Source organism: Dendrobium catenatum, unplaced genomic scaffold (assembly GCF_001605985.2).
Source record: "Dendrobium catenatum unplaced genomic scaffold, ASM160598v2 fragScaff_scaffold_716, whole genome shotgun sequence".
Lineage (NCBI taxonomy): Eukaryota > Viridiplantae > Streptophyta > Magnoliopsida > Asparagales > Orchidaceae > Dendrobium > Dendrobium catenatum.
In genome coordinates, this window is record NW_021319178.1 from 19,051,728 (window position 1) to 19,076,378 (window position 24,651).

Genomic DNA, 24,651 nt, shown 5'->3' on the forward strand with positions numbered 1-24,651 from the left:
TAAAGACAAATATCCACCCAAGATCTGCAAGGTACCCTTGGACGAAGCAACTCATGGTTGCCGACAATGATCCTTATGTTAGGTTAAGTCAACTACGTCCTCTGACTAAGTAGACCAGGGACCACGCCCTGGACGACGAACTCATGAGATCTTTATTAGGCTCATCATTATTCCCTCCAACATTTACTTTAAGTGCAAGATGGTGAAATTTTCAATTTTAAATATAAAATTATCAAATACCTAAACCCATGCTGCTATTATACGCCATATACCACGTATCTCTATGTATATGTTTGACGATTAGCCTTAATCGAAAGTTCTCTCTTGTCATCGGGAGGGGTAATTAACTATAGGGGCTTATGTCTATAGGAAACTTGAACTCAGATCATAAAGTCTTCGCAAAATGAGGGCGAAATCTCTGGGTAGTAACTTATCTACAAACCCAATCGGCCTTCTGAAAATTTGCCTCGGAACTTAATTGATAAAACTCTCCTCGACGATCCGAAAAGAAAGAAAGAAAGGGGTCTGTAGAGAGGCTAGGGCACGAATTTTCGGAGCCCACAAATAGCCTCTCTCCAAATGCAAGATTAAGGCCAAGTAAATCAATTTCATCATCGGGGCTGCATTGGAGTGATTGAAAATCTTTGAAGGCCAAGTAAATCAGGAATAATATTAGAAGGGTAGAAAACCTTATTCTATTTTCTAAATTTATATCACTTCAAGCTACATGCATTTAGTGCAAGCACACTTTTAGCTGTTGGAAGAAAATAGGAGAATAAGGATAGAAATAATATAAATGGAAAAAAAAAGTTTGGTCTGTTTAATGCTTGTCTCTAAGCATTTACGAAAGCCCTGAAAAGTAAAAGTACTTTGGGACTATAAACTATATACATGATGGTCCTATCAACTCTACTTGGGCCTATTTAAGCTATTTTAAGCTTTGGTGTCCCACAATAGAATAGCCCAAAATACTTAATGGTAGGTAGCTGGCCTAGCCAATGGTGGCTAGCTTGAGCTTTTAAGCAGCAAGTGAGGGGATACGAAGGACTTGTGTGAACTACAGGGTGGTGTGCTTTTTCATGGGATTTTTTTAAATGAGACTGGCTAGCTTGGCTATCAATGCAGCTAACGTAAGCCTTCACCATTTTTAAGCTCATTAGGGTTTTTAAAGGATCTGGTTCATGGGCTTAGGGCTGTCCTTCTCTTTTAGGGGTTGTTTGGTAGCAAGTATTTGAAGTTTAGAGTAAAAGAATTGTAAAAGTTTTATTTTTGTTGTTGTTTGGTTTGAAGTAAATCAAGCATTTATGTGGGCAATTTTGAGTACCCCATAATATCTATTTTTGATAAATTTGAGATTCGCCCAGATCGAGCGAATTTCAAATATAAGGAAAACTCATAGCTCACGATCTTCCATTCACTGCACATGGTTTCCACTTACCGCCCACATCTGCTCATCACTTTTGGTGCTTTCCATGTCGTGGGCTGCTTGTTATAACCACTGTAACCCCCATCCCCTCTTTCCGCCACCACCCATAGCCCACTGCAACATCCATCGCTGTCCGTCATATTATATGTTGAACTTTTGCTCTCCATGCATCATTTGCCCTATACAGATCATTTGAACGAGTGTGATCAACTTTTGGACGATTGCTGCAGCTAGGCTAAAGGTTTTAGGGAAAGGCTTAAAATTCAATGTATTGCAGCTAACAGGATATGAAAAAGGGTCCTTCATTCATTTGCTGTATTGTTTTTTTCATTTTGACAGGTGATCTCATTTACAATTTTGCGTTATAGGAGACTGAAACAGTCACTTTTTGAAAATAGTAAGAGGCCCAGCTCACACAATTCAACTAATGATTGTAATTTATCTTTGCTATTGGAGGCTTGGAAGCCAATTGCAATGGGATTTAAAAGAAGGTGAGGTTTACCAACTAAATTGCTCTGTTTGAGCTCATTCTTCTTTCAACTTGATAACTTTTTTATTTTAATTTAATTATTTGGGAGCTGCTTTAGTTTCTCATTAAATTTCCTCTATCCACTTATTTTTATATATTTTTTTTCTAGTACGTGCTGATTACTTTCTCAGGTTCCATCACATAACTTTATCCCAACTATTTATAGTTGGCTTTATGACTCTTGCATCCAGCTCTTTTGAATGATGCATATGAAATTGATTTTAATGGCCTTTTTTTAACTTCTGATTAAGGTTTTTTTTTTTTGGTACAAACGCTTTAAAAATGCTTACGAATTTTTTAAATTTCTATGCTATGCTCTTTTTAATTTTAATTTTTTTGGAAAGATGGAGGAGGAAGAATAAGATGGAGGAGAAGAAGAAGAAGAGAGGGAAGAAAGAAGAGAAGAAGAATGTAGGGAAATGGAAGAGGAAGAAAAAAGAAGTAGAAAGAAGAGGAAGAAGAAGAAGAAGGAAAGAAAAAGGACTACCTTGGATGGCGGCGGCAGAGGCCGGCGGTGGAAACCGAGAGGGAGAGGGAGTTTGGCTCTCTTGCATGCGTGAGAGGCGTGAGTGAACGTGAGGGGGGCAGTTGGTAGAGAGTGGGTGAGTGTATGATTGTGGGTTTAAGTTGGATGAGGGGTATTTTAGGGATTTAGGATTTTTTTAGATCTCTCTCTCTCTATTATTATTATTAAAATTTATATGATGTAAATATTTTTCTTTTAAATTATGCTTGGCCTCGGTTTCCACCTCGTCGTTGTCGTTTGTGGATGTCGTCTCTTCAATTCGTGCGCAGTAAACTTAAATTTTCGCCGATCGACGACCGTAATCAATATGAGTGTCGATCGTAGCTGTTTTCGTTGCTTCGGACGTGCTGACACTGGCTGTTTTGCGAACGGTGGCCATTTCAATGATTTTGGTTTTTGTTCAATGTGCATTGGGCGAGTTACGCACGATGTAGCACTCTTTTGCTTTTGAAATTCACCTTGCGCGGTTGACTCGACCCCAACACTGGTATTGAGGTCAACAAAGTTACCATTTGATAGGGATTCAATGCTCATAGCAACCTATGGTTTAATATAGGTGGAAGGATGGATCTAATATGAATGTTGTATCATGCAATAGTGGACATCGAGTACAAACCCAATAATCCGAATGCGTTGTTCTTTGTCTTCTTCCTTTAATGACTAAACATTATCATACATTGAATGATCAATTGACCTCTAATGATTTGATGAAGAAAATGAGAGGATTTAAGGTTGGAAAATTCTAAGAAGTTCTCCTGCTCAGACCTCGAGGCAGAGGGGATCATGACATACATAATCACATGGCCGATAAACCTAAGTTTCCTAAATTTACCTTATTGAAGCTAGTGTTCAGTGGTCACCGGCTGTAGCACATTTGTTTGGATGAAACAAAGGTAATTGCAATGATAGAGGATCACTATTTGGACTATGCTGGACATCGTCTCCACCGCCAACTCGTAGGAGTTGATTTTCTGAACTTGGTAGCCTTCAAAATCCACCAACAAAAAGAAGAATGAAGCCTGAAATACAGGTCGACAGCAGCAAAAAATGTGAAAGAAAAGTGATATGTTGGTGCAGCGAGTGGGCGCAATTGTGGAGAAGAGAAGAGTTAGGGTTTTTATTGAAACATGCAATCAGCTTTTCCCTCTCTAAATTGAAGAATCCTTCTCTCTTGTTTCTTGCGACCCAATAGCAAAAGAACCAAAAGAAATGAAAACCCTCATATTCTCTTTTGTCTAGCTCGCAGGTGCACGAAGCTGAACCTCTCTCTCATCACTCCTTGAACTCTCTATTCTCTACTCGACCCTCTTTCATCTTCGTCACTGTCTCTCGCTCCAAAATCGAAAAATCCACTCTCCTTTGAAGCCTGTGACTTCAAGCAAAGAGAACAAACACTAAAGACAGTCATGCCCTAATGTTGTTAGAGACCAGTGACTAGGATGATTCATTGCTACCTTTGAGGGCCTGCGATCATTGGTTGCATTAGGAGAACTTGCGGAATAGAGGTTCGAAAATTTGATAGGCGCTCGGTTCTGCCTAACCATGCATTAACAACCACTCAATAAACTTTGGGTTGATTTGAAAAGACCTTAGAATGCTGCTGCAAAGATATTTTTTGAGGTTTTTGAGGGTTTAGCTGAATTATGGCTGAACTGAGTGAGCCAATTTGAAACACATTTAGGCTCTATTTGATTTAATAAGGTTCAATTTGACTCAAATTGGTTGATTTGGGTGAATTGAATTAAATTGAGTTGATTGGTTCAGTTCGACTCAATTAAGCAAATTCAACTCAATTGAGTGAATTAATTTAATTTGACTAATGCGAGTCAGCTCAACCTCTAAAAATTGAGTCAACAACTCCGTATCTAAAAGCTTAATTCCTTTTATTGTTCCAATATCATGAATTATGAGAAATCAAACCTGTGATATCACAAAATTTACAAGGAGCAAATTACCTTTTGACATTTACCCAAACATTATCACTCAAATCGCACTTCTCAAAAATAAATGGAATTGACATGGGATTTAGTCGCAAGCAACGGTGAATTGGCAGCTTTGTCACTCGAAATCAGCTCCTTGAGCAATATCAAATATCCAGGATAATACAAAAAGAAGAAAGAACCGTATGTAGCAAAAATAGTAAAAGAAAAACAAACAATGAACCAAACATCCACAGAGAATCAGCAAACTAACTGTGAATCTAACCAAATAGACATTAGAGAATATGAACCATGATTCATAAGGATCATCATGGGCGTGTTTACGCTAAAATAAACTAATACAGAAGCAGAAAACTATGAACTTAAACTATTAAATCTAGATGAAGAACTGAGAATGCTAATTTGCACGTCTTAGCATAGCATCTTGTATTTATGTCAAGCATAAACTTTGACAATTGCATCATCGGCTGAGTTGATGAAGGCCAACGGAGCAGGACTTATCATTAACATTGACATTAAAAGATCGAGTAGTCATTTTCTTGCTTTATTTATGATAAAAATTTTCATTTTTTAATTATTTTGGCTTATCTATTTGATAATATTTTTTTTACTTTATATTATTTCTGGTAATAATCTTTTGGGTCCTTTACCATGAATAAGACCCCTAGTAATCTGATGTGGGGAGTTGAATAAATTAATTTTGAGATTTGTCTATAAGCTGCTGCTCTCTTTCTCAGTTCATTCTCACTCTTTTTCTTTCTTGTTCCATTTCCTTCTCTTTTCCTCTTCTTGCCACCTCCGATATCCCTCTTCGGTACCCATTCTCTTCTCTTTTAAGTATCCATCATAACTCTGTATGCAGTCAATCACTATTCATCACAATTGATCGAAAATTCCAAATTTTTTTTCTTGCAGGTGGTGGGACTCTATTGCTTTACCAGAGGATATGGATAGTTGTGTTGAAGCATTATTTAGGGAGGAAATGAGAGATATGGCATTTTCAGTAAGCATCATCTGATTCTGTATTTGCTGATGTTATGAAGTAAAATTTCACCGTTGACATTGTGTGTATAATGTTATAGGAAATTGAATTATTAAGGAATTTTTCTGATAGGAAAGTGCACTTCTTTGCTCTTCATTTTGCTGCTTGTATCTGTTTTGGTTGTTTTTGCTGCCGTTGGGTTTGGGTATTTAGGTTTGGCAGTGTGGCGTTGGAGAATAAGGCGAATAGTTTCTACTTGTCCTTTTGTCATTTTCCTGGCTAGATCTATTTTGCTTTCTAGCTATTGCTTTGATTTCTGGTATTCTATCGACTTTAGTTTAGATTCTGCAGTTCATCGAGTGGTTCAAAATGGTTTTATGCTGCTATGCTCTGGAAAATAATTAGCTGAGGATTCACGCTTCTTTCAGATCAAAATACCTTTTGGACAACAAAGGGTGGCTATTTAGACGGTTTGCATGTATTATAATCTGTACGTGCAAGGCCATCACTAATACCCTCCAAGTTATACGATCAGTTCAATGAGCCTACATGATGATATTGCATCCAGCATGCTATATAACTTCTTGGACAGGCTATGCCAATTGTATTCATCAACTTTGTTTGAACATCTATGATTTATAACCTTCTTTAAAGTGGTTATTGGATGGATTATATGTGAAAGGATGATATTTGTTGTCGGAGTTCTGCATATTTTCAAACGAATAGATAGATAATTATATATTATGGAGAAGAAAACCCCTAAAAATAATACTATTATGCAAGAATTTATGCTCAAATATATCCATTTACACAAAAACCCATCCACATATATACATTCATGAAATATGTACTTGAATTTATGGATGTGCCATACCAAAATTTAAAAGGTAACAATTAGTGCTATCACAATTAACTAAAATGTCCCCAGAGAATGATAACAGTTATCAATTTCTTGGATTTATCCTGTTATTCCTTGTTCATCCAAGTTTAACTGAACTATAGTATTTTAAAATGGATTGCATTGGTCTTTCGCAATGGTGTGTGATAGTGTTTCATTCTGACGCCCTTTTTTTTCTCTAACTTTTGTTCTTTAAAATGAAAAGTGAAAGTAGGATCTTCTGGAGTCTTGAACAAAAGTGAGATGATAACTCATGTATTAGTCTTAGTGTCTCTTAACTAGTTATTTCAGTAAATATTAATATGCCCTGTTCGTACTCCAGTGTTCATCATCATTATTAGCCTTATCCCAGCTATTGAGGATGCTTTACCGTTTTTTAATAAGTAGATCAATTTACTTGCTGGGAATATGTGAGGCCAGTAAATTGAAAGGATTGGGAAGTTGTAGGGAAGAATGTCGAGAGGAACTGGTATGCTGTTGAGAGAAATTTTTGTAAGAAAAGAAGAATTTTTTAGGTCGAGATAAATTCAAAAAAGATCTCAAGAAGATGCTAACATGTGAGCTGACCCTGCTGGTCAGAAAATTATTGGCAATTGGTTACAATGCTAGCGAACACCCAACTATCCATAGTTTGCATCCCCTCCTTTTAACTTGCACAATTTTATTCGTGATTTCTTATTACAAATTTAGCATCAAAGTCAATAAGATTTTTTGAAACTTTCACATTTTATTTATATAACACACACACACACACTATATATATATATATATATATATATATATTTACATTCCTTGTCTATATAAATTGGTATCTTAGAAGAAAAAGGAGCCCCTAGATTGAGAGGGAGATTTTGAGAGATTAGTGAAATCTGTTCTAAGAGTTTTCTAAGCAGGATTAACTCAGAGGAGTAGAAGAGCTAAAGAGAGGATTCAAGGAAGTTTTGATTCCTCCTTTGGATCTGCCTTGACTCTTGAGTTAATGAAAATTAGTTTCTTACATCAAAAATAAGAATCTAGATTACCTATCCATGCCAATTGCTCGGCTATTTGTGGACAGGCCGATTTGATTGGGAGAGAAAATTAGAAAGTTTTCTAATCAAGAGGGACCTATTTGGGAAGGTTTTTAATCAAAGGGGAATTGTTTAGGAAACTTTTTAATTACTATTGGGAGGGAATTATTTAGGGCAAGTGATCAAATTTAAATTTAAATCTAAGAGGGATTTATTTAGGAAAAGGGGGCTGATTTGGGAGGAAATTATGGGAGCCCATTTAAGATTAATTATGGGGTGATTTCAGATTATGTTTTGGAGTTTGCTGAATTTAGTTTATTTATAAGTTATTTGGGCTCTAGTCAGTGGCTAGGGATTTGGGAGAGCCAGATCTTCCTCTCCAATTGATGATCCAATTGTCACTTGCATTTCTCTTTATAATTTTTTCAATAAAAATTGTTTGGGCGATCTTCTTCCCAATTTTTCGTGTTTCATCCGCTGATTTTTGTAAAAAGTGTATCCACTTCCTATAATTGCGTCCACATCTGAATAAACAGTAGTACAGTACGATTAGTTTAAATCAATGATTGGATCGTACATGACGAACCAAATATTGTCCAGAGAGTCCTCTGGTGAGTCGTACATTACAATCTTGTGATCGTACCGGACGATCCAAACTTAGTCCAGAGAATCATCAGGTGAGTTATATAGTACGATATGTAATTAATTTAGATATGTTTTTATTGCTTAATTAACTAACCTAATTAGGCAATATTTTAAAAGATTTTACAATACGAAAGTATTCCTATAGGACAAACAATACAAATTTAAAAATTTAAATTTGCCTATTTTATGTGAATTAGATTCGACCGGGGGGGGGGTTGGTTATAGCTGATCGTCTAGTACTATGTGGTGGTCATGCTGTACGATTAGTTATATTTGAATTTAATTTTTATTTAAATTAAACATTTTAATTAAATTCTATTTGAACTGATCATACTATACAATTTAATAGAAAAATAAAATCATTATTTTTTACTCCTCCCGTGTGTGTGTGCATGATTGCTAAGCTAGCATATATCTTTTAAATATATTGACTCAAGAAAAAATAGAAGTACAGACTCTTCAATATATAGTTTAATTAACAAACTAACAGCGCCTTGTCTTGAGCTAGAATTTTTGGTCTTTCATGTATGCTGTTACCTAAAAGGTTAGTAGCATTGTTTAAAATTGCGCAATATGAGGCTTGCCTTGAGGCCTGCCTCAATGCAATTCTAGTGAAAAACGCATCGAGGCTTCCGCCTCAAAATTTTTTTATGAGGCATCTCATGCCTCATTGGCGTGAGGCTTACACCTCACCCAATTTATATATATTTTTATTAAAACTTATCTAAATGCTAAACTAAAGCCTCAAACAAATCACCCTTAAATGCACCCTCAAGGTGCAAGAACTTCCTCTCGACTGCTTTGTCTTCCAACCCTCCATTTTTTTTATAGTCACCACCGTCGTAGCTGCCGTTGTGGATCAATTGAAACCCGCACATCACCACCACCTCCTCTAAAATTTTTAGAGTATTAATCCTTTTTTTATTTTAATGAAAACATTTATGAAAAATGAAGATGATTGAAATAGAAGCAATTTGAGAGGCATTGGACTCCAAAGGATGAGACATGGGAGAGATTAATTTGTTATGATGATGACTCGAATAAAAAGCCCCTCAAAGATTATGTGCAAATGATTTTTAAGTTTTTGTTAATTATTTTAATTTTCTTTTGGTATTAAATATGGAGTAGAAAATTGAGAAATTAGGAATTTGGAGTTGAACTTGATATTATATGCCACTTTTATGTCATTCATATATTTAATATTATTTTGCTCTTATAATATTTATATTTCAATTTTATTTCACGCAATTTATTACTTGTCATTTTATCTCTTGTGCAATTTTTTATTTTATATGTATGTTGATTTATTACTTCATTAACACTTTCGTTGCCAGGTCCAAAGTCATGGATGAGAAAAGTGGAGGGTTGTGTTAGGTTGTCGACAGTCAGCGTAAAACTTGTCGAATAATAATGACATGAATCCTTTAAGAAATTGTGTGAATGCTAGGGCGTTTCCTGGAAGCGAAGCACTGTATGTCCTGAATACAGTGACAAGTGTGCAAGGCCGCTACACCGGTGCCCGGGTGCAGTGTTAAATAGGCAAGGGTTCCCATATCAAGGATGGATGTGGACAAAGAAGTTAGTCTATGAAACTAAAAAACATGAAACTAAAATTAGCATAAGAACATGTGAATATATGTTCCCTTACAGAAAATTTAATGGAATGAATAAATATTATGATTCATAGAAAGTTAAATATTTTGTGCATTCAAGAAACTAAATGGGTTGGAGAGAAGACTAAGAAAATTGATAGTTTATGATTTAAACTTTGGTATTCGGGTAGGAGTCGTACTAGAAATGGTGTAGGTGTTATTATAGATAAGAGTTTGAAGGATAATATTATAAAAATTATTAGGATTGGAGATAGAATTATATCTTTAAAGATTATTGTTGATGTTAAGATTGTTAATATTATAAGTGCGTATGCTCCTCAAGTAGGTTTGAATATGAGTTCTAAATTAAATTTTTTGAATGACTTAGAAGAATTAATACAAAAGATATCTCTTGAAAAAAGAGTTTTTTTTAGAGAAGATTTAAATGGACATGTTGGTAGAGAGGTAGATGATTTTAAAAGCATTCATGATGGCTATGGATTTGGAACGACTAGTGAAGGTGGCAAAATCATATTAGATTTTTATTTAGCTTATGATTTTTTAATTGCTAATATCTTATTTAAGAAAAGGGATGAGCATCTCATCACTTATAAAATGGATATAGTATAACTTAGATTGACTATTTTCTTATAAGAAAATTAGATTGTTTAGATTGCAAATATTATAAAGTTATCCCGAGTGAAAATTTATGTACTAAACATCGATTATTAGTTTTGGACTTTAAGATAAATGGACAAAAAAAAGTAAAACGATATTCTAGGTTTAGATGGGGGCATTTAAAGAATATTAACAAAAATAGTTTTGAGAGTAAAGTTTTAGATCTTAAGATTTTGTCTGTGCATGAGGATGCTAATGTTATGTGTGAAAAAGTGGATAGTTATATTAAGAATATTGCGAAAGATTTGTTTGGAGTATCAAAGGAAAAAGCTCATAATAGTAAAAATAGCTGGTGGTGGAATCCAAATGTACAAGAAAAGATTAAAAAATAAGAAGATTTGTTATAAAAATTGGTTTAATTTTAAAAATTCTGATAATTGGTAAACATATAAAGAGGCTCGTAAGGAATTTAAGAAAGCAATATAAGATGCAAAGACCTTAGTTTTTACTGATTTATATAATAGTTTAGATACTAAGGAGGGAGAAAGATATATGTATAAGTTAGCCAAACAAAGAGATAGGAGTAGTAAGGATTTAGTTTAGCTGAAGTGTATTAAGGATGAAGATCAAAAAATACTTTTTTTAGAAGATGATATTCAACAAAGGTGGATGAGATATTTTGCTTAACTTTTTAATGAAGATTGTGAAAATAAGATTGACTGTAATGACCTTAGCACCATAAATGAAAATAAAGATTTCTTTTTTTATCGGCGTATTAGTAAAATCGAAGTTAGAGAGGCTTTAAAGAAAATGAAGGGTGGAAATGCTATTGAACTTGATGATATTCTAATAGAGATGTGGAAATGCTTAGGAGATGAAGGAATTTCTTGGCTTACTAAACTTTTTAATACTATTTTGATGACTAAAAAGATGTCAGATGAGTGGAGAATGAGTTTGTTAATTTTTATTTTTAAGAATAAAGGTGATGCACAAGATTGTGCAAATTATAGAGTAATTAAGTTAATGTGTCATACTTTAAAACTATAGGATAGAGTTATAGAGCATAGATTGCGGCATGATACTAATGTTTCTCAAAATCAATTTGGATTCTTGCCGGGTCGGTCGACTATGGAAGCCATACATTTATTAAGAGGTTTGATGGAGAAATATATAGAAAATAAGATGGATCTACATATGCTATTTATTGATTTAGAAAAAGCATATGATAAAGTTCCAAGAAAAGTGCTATGGAGAGTTCTTGAAAAGAAAGGAGTTAATAATGCTTATATTCAAATCATTAAAAATATGTATGCATGAACTATTACTTGTGTTCAAACACAAGGTGATCTGACCAAGTATTTCCCTATTTCGGTTGGGTTGCATAAAGGATCAGCCTTAAGCCCATATCTTTTTGCTTTAGTCATGGATGTTCTCACTAGACATTTGCAAGAGGATGTACCTTGGTGTATGCTTTTTGCTGATGATATTCTTCTTGTTGATAAGACTAGAGAGGGAGTTGAAGGTAAACTTGAATTATGGAGGTCAACTTTAGTGTCTAAAGGTTTTCGCTTGAGTAGATCTAAAATGGAATATATGGAGTCTAATTTTAGTAGTAATAGACCTAGTGAGGAGATTGTGACTTTGGACGATCAAGTCATTAATAAGAGTATACGTTTTAGATATCTTGGATCTATTGTTCAGAGTGATGGTGAAATAGATGGGGATATTATCAGCATAATTCAAGTTGGATGGTTGAAGTGGAGGAATGCATCAGGCTTGTTGTGTGATAGAAAAGTACCCCTCAAACTCAAGGGAAAATTCTATAAGATGGTGGTGAGGCCTGCAATGCTTTATGGTGCCGAATGTTGGCCATTAAAAGAGAAGCATAATACTAAGTAAAAAGTGTGGCAGAGATGAGGATGCTCAGGTGGATGAGTGGCTTTACCCTTAGAGATAGGATACGAAATGAGCATATACGTGAGAAGGTTGGAGTAGCTCCAGTAGAAGATAAGATTAGAGAGAGTCGCCTTAGATGGTTTGGTCACATAAACGGCCGCCTTTCGATGACCCGATTAGGAGAGTAGAGGTATTAGATTTGACTTATATTAAGAAAGGTAGAGGCAGACATAAAAAGACTTGGTTAGAAAATATTAGGAATGACCTTTCTTTATTAGATTTAAACAAGAATTTGACTTTTAATAGGACACAATGGAGAAAAAGGATTCATGTAGCCGGCCCCACGTAGTGGGATAAAGGTTGATGTTGTTGTAGATTTATTACTTCATAATTCAATAGAAAGTTAACATGTCATCCTTTAACATATTATTTGAGTATTTAATTAAAAATCACTTTTAACATTTATTTTGATTTAACGTAATTTTTTGATTTTGAGGCTTACGACTCAAAACGCCTTGTGGCTTATGCCTTGTCTCATGAACAAAAAATGCCTTAATACCCAATTGCGCAATTTTAAACATTGATTAGTAGAGTACAAAACAAATATCCAAAATAACATCAGGAATAAATAGATAATTATCCAATAATGTTTATTATCATCAAAACATAAGGTCGGGCTATCAGATTGTAATAGCAAACATAGTTGATAATTGTTAAACAACAAATTACAATCATTCAAAAATCTTAATGATGGTCGTGTTGATCATGAATCTCAATCGGAGGGAACCTTATTGTTATAATGCCTTCAAAGTATCATGCAACTTATTTTGGATTAAATTAATGTGAAATAAAAAAATATTAAAAAAGTTTACAAAATTCAAATAGATCAATTGAAATTTACCTCGGATAACTTAAAGTAAAATCCATCAATCTTTTGCAACTATTTGTCGGGAGCGATAAATTTTATAATAACCTAAGCTCACAAAAGAGTAAATATCTTGTTGAGCGTATCACTACGATTCATTTTCAAACAATCTCACCAGAAAGGATGTTGTGTGTGTTTTCGAGTTGGTGGTTTTGTTGTCAAATGATATCATAGATAAATAGTTATAATCGGGACCCTCTAATTGAGTGATTTTTGTTGCAAACTAGCACCATTAAATTATGATCAAGACTAAATTCACTAAGTTCCCCTATGGTTAAAAAATGCTTTAGTAATGAATTATACAGTGCATTTAATAGAGCATAAAATCCTTTTTCTAGCTAAGATTAACTTAAATTTGTCTCCATAGACAAACATCTAGCCCAGCTCTACAAGGTTCACTTGGATGAATCAACCTATAGTTGACGACAAGGATCATCCGATCAGGTTAGGTTGACTAACTCCTTTGAGTGAGTAGAAGACCATGACAACTCTGGACAATAGCAATGATATTGATCAGGTTTGTCATCATTCTCCCCAACATTCATTTTAGGTGTAAGGTGATAAATTTCAAATCATATATCAAATTGCTTGCTGGTGGAAGGCATTGATAGTGCTAGTTGTGTGTGGAGAAGGAGAGGAAGTTGCGGCTTAAGTCTGCTTTCGTCGTTGCCTATCTATGCATGCATGGGCCTAGAGAAGATTTTGTTCAACCACTTAAAACTCATGAAATATGTGTTACTGTGATGTAATGCTTATCTAAAGCATGATCTCCAATATATTAACTACTACAATTTATGAAGTTACTCTGTCAATAATTCTATCCTATTGCATAAAGAGGGATGATGGAGATAGTGGCAAAGATTGTGAAAATGACAAGATCGAGACGTGCAAGAGTATACCACAGAGTTCAAGAGAAAAGCCTTGATGATTGGCATGTCGTTGGAAGTCATCTTGATGCTAACAAAGTATACTATTGGTCTGTATTACAAAATCTTTCATGGACTACTCTTCCTTGTCAAAGACTTGAGTCCGATATGCATGTTTGTCATGGCCATTGAAAGAAAAAACTAAATCCGAATAAAAAAACCTATAATGACAAGAAGGAGAGGAATCGAAGATTGTAGAGTAGAATTAGAATTGAAAAGGTTCTAAAGTTAAGTATGGAACAATCTCTTCTGAAATTCTCTATTGTGATCATTGCTATATTTCAGGGCATGATTCAATGAAGTGTAGGGAGTTTCTTCTAAAACTCTTCTCGAAGAAGTTCAAGAAGGCTTTTAAGGGTAGAAAAGTGACAACCACAGTAGACATGGATCAAACAATAGAATCAGTTAAGAAGATTGTATTGAAGCCTTTCCTTGATGGCTTTGTTGAAGGGGAAGGAGCCAAGTTTGACTCTTGATCTTAATGAGTGCGAGGAGTGAACCTTGCAAATTAGGTAAAGCAAGAAGTGGTCAACAATGCCATATTCGCTTCACCATCACTTTAAAGTACATCAACGAAATGATGTGTGAATTGGATCAGTACATAAACGAAGTGATGTGTGAATTGGATCCTCCAAATGTTTACTAGATTATCATTATATGATCGGATCGTATCGACAGGATCGAGATGGTATCTTCTTTTCAAGGGAATATTAATATGTCTCTCTAAGGAGGAGAATGACTATTTTTCTGATTAGTTTTTTTCTTCTATCATTTTATTTAATTTTCAAACTCAAATCATATCATTGTGATCTAAAAGAAATTTACTTGCAGATCAAGTTGCACCAATCCTCATAGTAATTTCATCATTTATTGCGCTTACAAAAAATGATTCTCAATAGATGACATATAGAAGCAGCATTAAAAGTCAAATTCACCATTGTATTTCACCAACCAAAACTGTCCAATATTTGTTAAATATTATTAAGAACTTGTATTTAATTTTGGCTCATTTGCTAATCTTTGCATTTTAAATTGTAATTTCCTTCTCATGCAACTAAAGTCATTGATTAAGAAAACTGTGATGTATCTAATTGATGACCAAATGATCTTAAGAAGTATTGAAACGATACATGGCTATAGTTTAAGGATGTTGAAGAAAATGAATAGTTCCAATCTTTCAGTAGATTATCATAACATTAAAATCTAATATTTCTTATTCATGCTTGATTTTTGGTAATGTGGAACTCCTTTTGCAATAACATCTCCTTTTTCAGTCTCTTCAACTTCTCAAGGAAGCCATATTCGACATTGAGTGTGCACCTTGTATCCTTTTATATTATTATCTCAGAGTTGATTATTGGCAAGTTATTCAATTTTCCGATGCTTTTCAATATTTCACGGCCGTTCTCCTTAATTTCTGCAGTGTTTTCACTTGAAATATATGGCCATATTATTGACATGTTTGAGCTCAATAATCTGTAAGTAATATATTTTAATTTGCAAGTTGTGAAGTCATTTCTTCAAGTTGATCAGTGAAGCAAGCTTGTGCTTAATAAAATGAATTTTAGGTTTTAAACTGCTTGATAGATGCACCACTTACTAAATTTTGTTACTATTAGTTGACATTTGAATCCAATTATTACAGTGATCTTGTCGTAGCATCACCAGTAGAGAACTACTTCTTATACATTGATGAACTTCCATCTCCAGAAAAGGTTAAAACATTTATTTCCCCCTGTCAAAAGTGGTTTGCATGAATCTTCATAGAAATCTTTCTTGCTGCAGGAAGAAGCTGAGAAGTTGACTCGTCCTTTTCTGGATGCACTTGGTGATGATTATTCAGTTTGCTGTCAAGGTTTCTTTGTCAAACTGAATGCACTTTCTAGAAGCAATTGGTTTTAAAACTGCAATAGTATGAAGCTTTGCATGTTCTTACTACCGGTTTATTGGACATATGACTAGTAAAATAATTTAATGACTAATTTGTTTTTCTGATATTTGACGTTTTTTGAGTAATCTTGATTGTCTAATGACCATCATGGCCAGTATGCTAGTATAGCATTTTGCATAAAAGAACATCAGTCTTTTGGTGTTCCTGTATGGAAAGCCAGACATCATTTACATACATATTCTTCCTATGCTTAGAAATTTAGCTTTTTCACTATATTGGATTCAAATTTGTTCATGGGTGAAACTTCCCCCCTATAGCAAGGAAATAGGAGGAAGAGTAAATGAGTATGGATGGAGAGCAGCTGAAAGCCAAATAATCTCCATGAATAATAAAAATGGTATGAAGTCTAAAGTATGCCTCCTGACCCTTTATTTATAGGGTTAAGAGTGCTACATGAAATGCTGCACCTTGACAAACAGGAAATAATATATGATTTAACTATGACAGGCTAATATAAACTTGAAGACTAAATTGAAAGCTATATATATATATATATGGTCATCTATCTTATACGTGGCTTGGGATGTCTCTCAAAGGGATGGAGTCATGTTCATAGGCTCTGTAGGTGTGTGCCTCGTATAGTTTGAACGGCGATATCAGTGGAAGACGGATGGTTTTGGCCGAGAAGAACCATTAAAAGAGTTGAATTCTCTTAAGGTGAGTGCTTCTTCGACTAAAGGCTTGTTGAGACGAGTTATTTGGCTGAACTTGCTCATAATTGCTCATAATATATATATATATATATATTGATAGAGCTCCATAGGGGTGAGCTTCATTGGGGTGAATATCTATTTGTCCTTGACTTTTCTTGGCAAGTGTTCTTTAGGGCAGTGCTTATTTTGGGGAAGTGCGCCTTCTTGACCTGGCTTATCGGGGTTGAACCTATATCATACATGCGAGTTAGCTATACACACTAGGTTTGCAAAAGTTGTTGCTTGGATGTCGGATAAGAATTTCCTTGTTTTGTTGCCTTATTCCTGAACATTCAAATGTACTGAATGCTGAAATAATTCCCCTACAAGTTTTTTTTTCATCTACTAGTGAAGTTGCTGATATTTTCACAATTATGAATCTATATGGTGGCTACATATGTACACGGAATCTTTTTATATGAGGTGGCATCTTTGCTAGTGCTATCATGTTTCTGTGAGTTCCTTTATGTCTTCAAACACGCTGATTGGATGATGACTTCCAATTGATTGCTAAGGTCCCCAATGCATTAGCTCTAAACACAGCAGATGAAACTTATTTATTTGCTAAGATAAGCTCAAGGATTAAAAAAATTTCTTTTTTTTTGGAAATTGACTTTTTAGTTCTTATCAAGTATCTATAATCGCTTTTAAATGCTATTCTAATTGTTTCCACCATTTTTAACAGGCACTGCATTCTACCCTATACAGAGTTGCATTAATCATTCATGTTGTCCAAATGCTAAAGCATTCAAGCGAGAGGAGGTAACTACCTGCGTTCTAAACTAATTGATTTTCGTCTTTTATTATCCCATTTTTATGCAAGACCTTTGACCATTAAATTGCATGAATCCCAGAGATGGAAGTCATCAATCATCAAGTTTTGCATATCATGCAAGAATAGGAAGACTAAAATAGAAGTGTGGAAAATTAGAAAGCATAAATTAAAGGTCGATTAAATTACAGGAATAGTTAGGATGATATCTATTGAAAACAAGATAGTTAAAATTGGATGTAGGTGATTTGGAGATGTACAACAAAGGATAGAAAATTCATCATTAATTTCATAGATAAAATTAGCATTAAAATTTAAGAAGGAAAAATAGAGTAGATGTAACATAACATGAATGGAAGTTTTTTCAAAATGATTTGTAAAGGATAGGTTTAATATCTCAAGTAATTCTTAGTGGGAATTATAAAAAATGGGGTTCATGAAGTCATTTCCAAATTGTTGGGATGAGGCTAATGCATGCTGCTAGCTTCGTCCTATATGCCGCTTTAGAATGGTAATTTTGGTTTATCATTGGTCCTTAAGATTACCCTGTAGGCAACAAAACTTTTGTTGTGCGAACCTTTTGAGCATGAATATTTTTTTCTTGTAGCATACCTTCTCGAGTATGAATAGGAAAGGTTGACATCTTCTTTTAAGCAATGAAAACTTGAACTAGCCTCTAAATTGGGAGTAATTATTGTGTTTAGACACCGAATGCGTCCATAGACCAATAACAAAGCGCCACATCATTTAGGCGCTCGGTACCGCGCTCGGTACACTCGGTATGCTCGGTATTCTGTACGGACATAATAATTACTCCTAAATTGGTTGGGCTATTAGGTCATTGTTTAACTTGTCTAAATGGTCCACATAATTGATGAATGATGACTTCATAGTTATATCCAATATGTAAAAAATCAAAAAATTTACCTAAAAGTAGCCACCCAAAAGAGGAAAAATCTAATTAATGGAATAAAATTTATGGACAAATTCACCAAGTTATCAATTTTATTTATAAAAAGATAACACGCACATAAATAATCTCTTTTGGAGCAACCCCAGGCATAATTAGCAACTTAAAGAAGTAATATTAAGCATGTTAAAGAATAAAATTTCTTATGATATTAGTTGAGTGGCACCAATGTGCCTCAAGCAATAGTGGCTGGAGCAAAGCTTGAGAGAAAATAATGGCGAGGGAATGTAGAATCATATTGCAAGAAGGAGAAGATTGACTGAAGTGTAGAGGCTGAGAATGATGAAGGCAGAGGCGAAGCCTTGATAGTTGACAACTACAAGTATAATTAGCTAGTTAAAGAAATAACATTAAGCACGTGAAAGAATAAAATTTCTTATGATCTCAGCTGAGTTGCTGCAATGTGCCTCAAGCAATTGTGGCTGGAGCAAAGCTTGAGAGAGAATGATGGTCGGGGAATGCAGAATCATAGGGCAAGAGGGAGAAGATTGGCTGAGGTGTAGAGGCTGAGAGTGATGAAGGCAAACGCGGAGCCTTGATAGTTGCCAAACATGAGGGATTGTAGGGACTACAGGAGCATGCATGAGGATTGTTCACGTTTATTCTAATAAAGTTGGTGGTTGAGAGGTCCAAGTGTTGTGCCCTTACTGATTTAGATTTTAATGGAAATGATAGACATGTCCAACTAATTTTCCGTGGTTCACCGGGTCAAATTAGTTTATAATGATTTAGGTGCTAATTAAGGCTTCGTTTGGGACGATTTTTTTACTGCTTATTGAAGCAGCTTCTTAATACAAAAATTAAAATTTTTGTACTTGAAAGCTGCTTTAAGAAGTAGTAAAAAAGCCGTCCCAAACAAAGCCTAAGAGTTACAATCAAACTAAACTTGCCCAAAGATTTATCATTAAAGCAGGCCAACTGGACGGTCTGATTCAAATTTTAAAACATATGATTCACCCTAATGCCCCTTCGACTTCTAGAAAATAAAATGGTTCTATGATTAGCCCATTAATTTGATTGAATGTTAGAATCATGTGTTATGTAAATGATTCACCTTTGTATTATTTTTCATGCTTCATGCAAAAATCTTAAATTATACCTTTTGTTTCTTGTGAAAAAGACTTGGTTGCTAAAATTATGCTTGATGCATGTATTTATTTGCTCTGTTGAAGACACATATTTGAACCTTTGACTTGTGCATCATTTAGTTTTTGCTGCATGTATTTTGGTTAATTATGTATTTGTGCTACAAATGACTAGATACAGTCCTAAATATCTTAAATATATTCATGCTGGATCTAGATAGACTTTTATTTGAAAAATTGCCCATTTTGAGAACCGAAACTGGAGAATGTACATCTAAGGCTGATTTTGCATCTATTTGCAATGTTCCCAAGTCAAATAGATTTTCTGTTGATTAAGGGGTTTTGTTCCAGTACTTTGATAGGAAATACTTGAGTTCGCAAGTAATCAAAGAGGAAATACTTGAGTTTGCAAGCAACCCTAATAATAATTAGTCCAAATAGTGAGAAAAACAAGAAAATTGGACAAATCAATCTAGAAACGATAGATTACGATGGTAGAATCAAAGCAAAACAAAACTCAAAGCAAGATACAATTGATCCTTAATTCGAGAGGAGGATCGTCTCTCCCAAAGCTCTAGACAAGAGAGTCTAGATCCTAAGTCGCCGAGAAACCCTAATTTCAATAAATCAAAACATAATCCCTCCCTAATCCTCTCATGCTTTTTAGTACAAAAGATTTCCTAATCTAATTTCTCTCCCAAGCCCTAGCCGCCGCCTCCTTTTCAATTTAAATTCCATTGGACAAGTGGGGCCCATCCTTTGGGCGGCCAAAACAAAGGGAGGCGGACTGCTTCCGCCTACTGTAGAAAAGCTGACCGGCCCAGCCGGCCGGGCCGGTTCAGGGTGAACCGGCCTAACATACTTCTTTCATCTGCTTCAGTTAGATCTTCTTTAATTCAATGTGCTGAACTACAGTGCTGTATTCTATGGTTCTTACTTGATGTTTGATAACATTTAAAACTGCAGGACATAGATGGACATACTGTAATAATTGCAGTCAACCCAATCTCAATAGGGGAGGAGGTATTGTTTGCCATCATTTTATTTGAATATTAGCTACAAATATCTCACCTCGATTAAGTGGTTGTTGATTAACTTGTCTTAGAAAAATAGCATTATTTTTGTTCAGATTACTATTTCGTATATTGATGAGGACCTTCCATATGAGGAGAGACAAGCTCTACTGGCTGATTATGGCTTCAAATGCAGCTGCCGTAAGTGCAGAAAGGAGCAATCATCTCGATAGCAGTACAACAATAACCTCACTTTTTTAGCTGTTTTATTTATAATTTTTGCCACTGCCTGCTATTCATTTATGCCCACGTATTTTTAGGTAACTTCAACTTCTATAGTTTTTCAACTCTCTATGTTTTTTTTTTTTATTATTATATAAATTCCAGAGAGTATGATGAACTCTTTTGTCATACTCATTATATATACATATGGGAATAAAACAGACTTTGTCATTGAGGGCTTTGATCCCCAACTGTAAAAGCAGCTTCTAAGCTCAATATAATTATCCGGAAGAATTTGTTGTTTGGCATTCTTTATTCAAACCCGAATGAATTTGACACAAAATCATTTCACTCTTAGGCTTCGTTCTACTTCTTAAAGCAGCTTTTTAGTACATACATTTTTAATTTGTATACTAAAAAATTGCTTTAAAAAGCAATAAGAAAGTCATACCAAATGAAACCTTAGACTTCCTTTGGGACAGCTTTTTTACTACTTCTTAAAGCAGCTTTTTATTTATCAAAATTTTAATTTTTATATTAAAAAGTTGCTTTAAGAAGCATTAAAAAAGCCGTTCCAAACGAAACCTTAATCTAGATTCTTACCATACTAAAATGTGTAGAGATCATTATTAAGTTCAAAAACTAATGAGTCTGACAAAAGAATTACTATAACAAACAGTTGTTTTTCATATAGTTCAACAAACTTATTATACATAACTTTGCTGTCCTCCAAATCCAGAATGGTTTGCGAAGTTTGGATGGGTTCTGCTTGCCAGCATTTCCTTCTCCAAATGAGAGAGGTAACTCTCAAACTCATGTGAGCTTACATTCACTTTGAAATCCAGTAAACAGAGCAGCTCTATCTCCAGATTATTTAGCTCAGCATTGCTCACGCCTCCCACCTTTGCATAGAATGCATTGCTTTGTGCCCTGCAACATGACACAAACCAGCATATTTTATATGGAAAAACAAACCCTAAATAGTCTGAAATGAAAAACAAATTGGTACATACACTAATGTGTGATTGTGTAAGTTTTTATTTGGAATGACTTTCTTACTGTTTTTAGAAGCAGCTTTTTAGAAAAAAAAATAAAAAAAAATTTATATTAAAAAATTGCTTTAAAAATAATAAGAAAGCTGGGTTTCATTTGGGATGACTTTCTTACTGCTTCTTAAAATAATTTTTAAGCATAAAATTTAAATTTTTTTGCATTAGAAAACTACTTTAAGAAGCAATCAGAAAGCCGTTCAAAACATGCCTTAGGCTTCGTTTGGGATGGCTTTCTTATTTTTTAAAGTAGCTTTTTAGTACAAAATTTTTTATTTTTTTTACTTAAAAGTTGCTTTAAAAATCATAAGAAAGCCATTCCAAACAAAGCCTTAAGTAAACATAAGTTGGAAAGAAATTGCTGCATAACTTTTGGTGAAGCAGCTTTCATTTAAACCCAGAGTGCAGTTATTAATATCAATCTTGCAATTTATTTTAAATAGCTGGAATATTAATTATGTTAGCATTTTTTTTCAAAAATATTTTGAAAAAGAAAGTCTAAGGTGTAATTAGCATAATATTTGGATAGGCATGGGTTGATCTGAATATTTAGGAATATTACCTGTATGCTGTGCATAAGAAAAGGAGCCTACATAGGCATTGGTAGGAATTTTCATTTCTGTAGCAGTTAAAATAAATGTTTTTTTTTTTTTAAGTTTAGTGTAAAAATATAAATTTGATAAGATTTGTTCTTAGAATTTTGACAATAACTTTTAAAAATTTTATCAATTAAATTAGTTAACTATGATGTATAAACTCTTAACTTTTAATGATTAAGACCAGAAGAAGGATCAACAAGATATTTTAATTATCTAAATTATTACAATATGCCTAGTACACATTTAATGATCAATTAATGAAGAGGCATGCTTATCTCCAAAGATCCAGGAAAAAAAAAAAGAAGATGAGAATGTGGGATATCTTATACCTATTTTCCTTTGAGAATCATTGCTCTTCATTTGTTTAGATTTTGATAGTATAATTTTCATATTTAAGATCAAAGTTGCTCAATTATTTTAAACATTATCAAAACTGATTTATACGTATGATTTCAATAAATAGATTAGGGGTAAGTCAAGCTGACTAGTAAGCTGGCTCGAGTTTGACTCGATAAATGACTCATGAGCCGAGCTCAATGAGCTAATGAGTTAAGCTTGAGACTATCCTGACTCAAATTGTTAGCTCACAAGATGACATGCATATTAAAAAAATATTAATTTAAAATGTACTTATTATTAACATTCAAGATTTTAAGTATGAAGCAGCCAAAAAATTATATCTCACTTTCTTATATTTAATGATCATTTAATATTTTTCTTCTAATTTCTCTTTTTATTGTTTCATTAAAAAAATTGCTTGTATCACAATCATTTCTCTCTTTTATAATAAAAGAACACTCAAACTCGTAGAATAAAGATTGAGCTTAAGTTCAAATTCAATTAATTAATCAAATTCAAGCTCAAGTCATGATAATAGATAATTATGTTTTTTAATTGATCATCATGAGAAGAGATAATGGTGATCAAGTCATTAATAAGAGAACTCATTTTAGATATCTTGAGTTTATTGTTCAAAATAATGATAAAATAGACATGGATATTATTACTAGAATTAAAGTTGGATGATTGTAGTGGAAGAATGTATCGAGCTTGTTATGTGATAGAAAAGTCTCTCAGAAATTTAAGGGAAAAGTCTCTCAGAAATTTAAGGGAAATTCTATAAGATGGTAGTGAAACCTGTAATGCTTTATGATGTAGAATGTTGGCCATTAAAAGAGAAGCATAATGTTAAGTTAAGTGTTGCAAAGATGAGGATGCTCATGTGGATGAGTGGCTTTACTCTTAAAGATATGACTCGAAATGAGCATATACGGGAAAAGGTTGGAGTAGCTCTGGTGGAAGATACGATTAGAGAGAGTCGCCTTAAATGGTTTGATCACATCAAAAGACAGCCTTTTGATGACCTGATTAGGAAAATAGATGGATTAGATTAGATTTGACTTATGTTAAGAAAGATAAAAGTATACCTAAAAAGACTAGGTTATAAAATATTAGAAATGACATCCTTTTTTAATTTAGATGAGAATTTGATTCTTAACATGACACAATGGAGAAAAATGATTCATGTATATGATCCTCACATAGTGGGATAAAGGCTTCATGTTGTTGTTGTTGTATCATGAGAATAGATAATCATGTTCCAAATCATAGAGAGCTTCAAATCATTAAAATACACAAATAATTAAAAATAATAAAAAATATGTAGAGTTTGGAGTGAGTAGGATAAGCTCTTATTTTAAGCACACCTCTTTACTTCTGTCGCAAGAACATTCGAGAGGTAAATCAGACAATCCTTTAAACAACATGAAGGATTTGAAATCCAGATTTTATTATGATTTCTAATGCAAATGTTATTTTTCATTTTAATAAGGATAACGTTACTCAAGCTTCCTACGCCATTGAATACAACGAAGTGACCGAGCAAGAAGGAGAAACTTACATAACATCGAAGAACTTGGAGGCTACCATGACGCTGGTGAGCATCAGCCGATGGACATTAAGCGAACCGACGAGCAAGTCTGGCCGGCGGTGGACCGCCCGGTCGACGTAGACGAACGCAACCACAAAGCAAGCCGGGCTACAAAGGGCGTAGCTATGGATTCTCTCCATATACTTCTCTATACTTATCGCCGGCCGCCGAAGGCCTCTGAACGCGGCCACTCCCCTTCCTTTTCCGCCGCCCTCCTCTGCCATCGTCGCCGCTGCAACGAGATCGTTCCGCGCCACCAGCTTTTCAAGCGCGTTTGCCACTGCACCCACCGCCTGCTGCGCGTTCAGTTCCGCCGCGGCGGCCTCCAGCTCTCCGACTCCCGGCATTTACCTCGACTGCGCTTTTGTTGATTCTGTACGCCGGCTGTCGCGCCTTAGTTAACAGTTATATATAGAGATATAGACTATTTTAGATAAGGATAGGAATAAAACTGA

General features: G+C 34.3%; 2 protein-coding genes across 3 annotated transcripts in view; one reads left to right on the forward strand and one right to left on the reverse strand.

The window, feature by feature from the left end:
• Positions 1-20,926, forward strand: part of LOC110107001 (histone-lysine N-methyltransferase ATXR2) — a 48,624-nt gene extending 27,698 nt beyond the window's left edge. The window contains exons 7-15 of one of the 2 annotated variants that reach the window (XM_020837124.2): positions 1,766-1,917; positions 5,337-5,424; positions 15,188-15,236; positions 15,337-15,391; positions 15,559-15,628; positions 15,699-15,768; positions 17,242-17,318; positions 20,350-20,406; positions 20,513-20,926. In XM_020837124.2, coding sequence (XP_020692783.1) covers positions 1,766-1,917; positions 5,337-5,424; positions 15,188-15,236; positions 15,337-15,391; positions 15,559-15,628; positions 15,699-15,768; positions 17,242-17,318; positions 20,350-20,406; positions 20,513-20,629 — 735 coding nt within the window. In that variant the 3' untranslated portion in view covers positions 20,630-20,926. The remainder of the gene's footprint in view (positions 1-1,765; positions 1,918-5,336; positions 5,425-15,187; positions 15,237-15,336; positions 15,392-15,558; positions 15,629-15,698; positions 15,769-17,241; positions 17,319-20,349; positions 20,407-20,512) is intronic. The other variant, XM_028696161.1, reaches the window with a different exon arrangement.
• Positions 20,927-21,225: 299 nt separating this feature from the next.
• On the reverse strand, positions 21,226-24,594 carry LOC110106987 (cyclin-U1-1). Its single transcript, XM_020837104.2, has 2 exons — positions 24,167-24,594; positions 21,226-21,548 (listed from the first exon to the last, which is right to left on the reverse strand). The coding sequence occupies exons 1-2, from the start codon at positions 24,541-24,543 to the stop codon at positions 21,326-21,328; spliced, it is 600 nt and encodes a 199-aa protein (XP_020692763.1). The 5' UTR covers positions 24,544-24,594; the 3' UTR covers positions 21,226-21,325.
• Positions 24,595-24,651: the final 57 nt, after the last annotated feature.

Coding starts and splice junctions, on each gene's coding strand:
- LOC110106987 (XM_020837104.2), bottom strand. CDS start 24,543: ATGCCGGGAGTCGGAGAGCTGGAGGCCGCCGCGGCGGAACTGAACGCG. Junction 21,549..24,166: donor TCCAAGTTCTTCGATGTTAT/GTAAGTTTCTCC, acceptor GTCATGTTGCAG/GGCACAAAGCAATGCATTCT.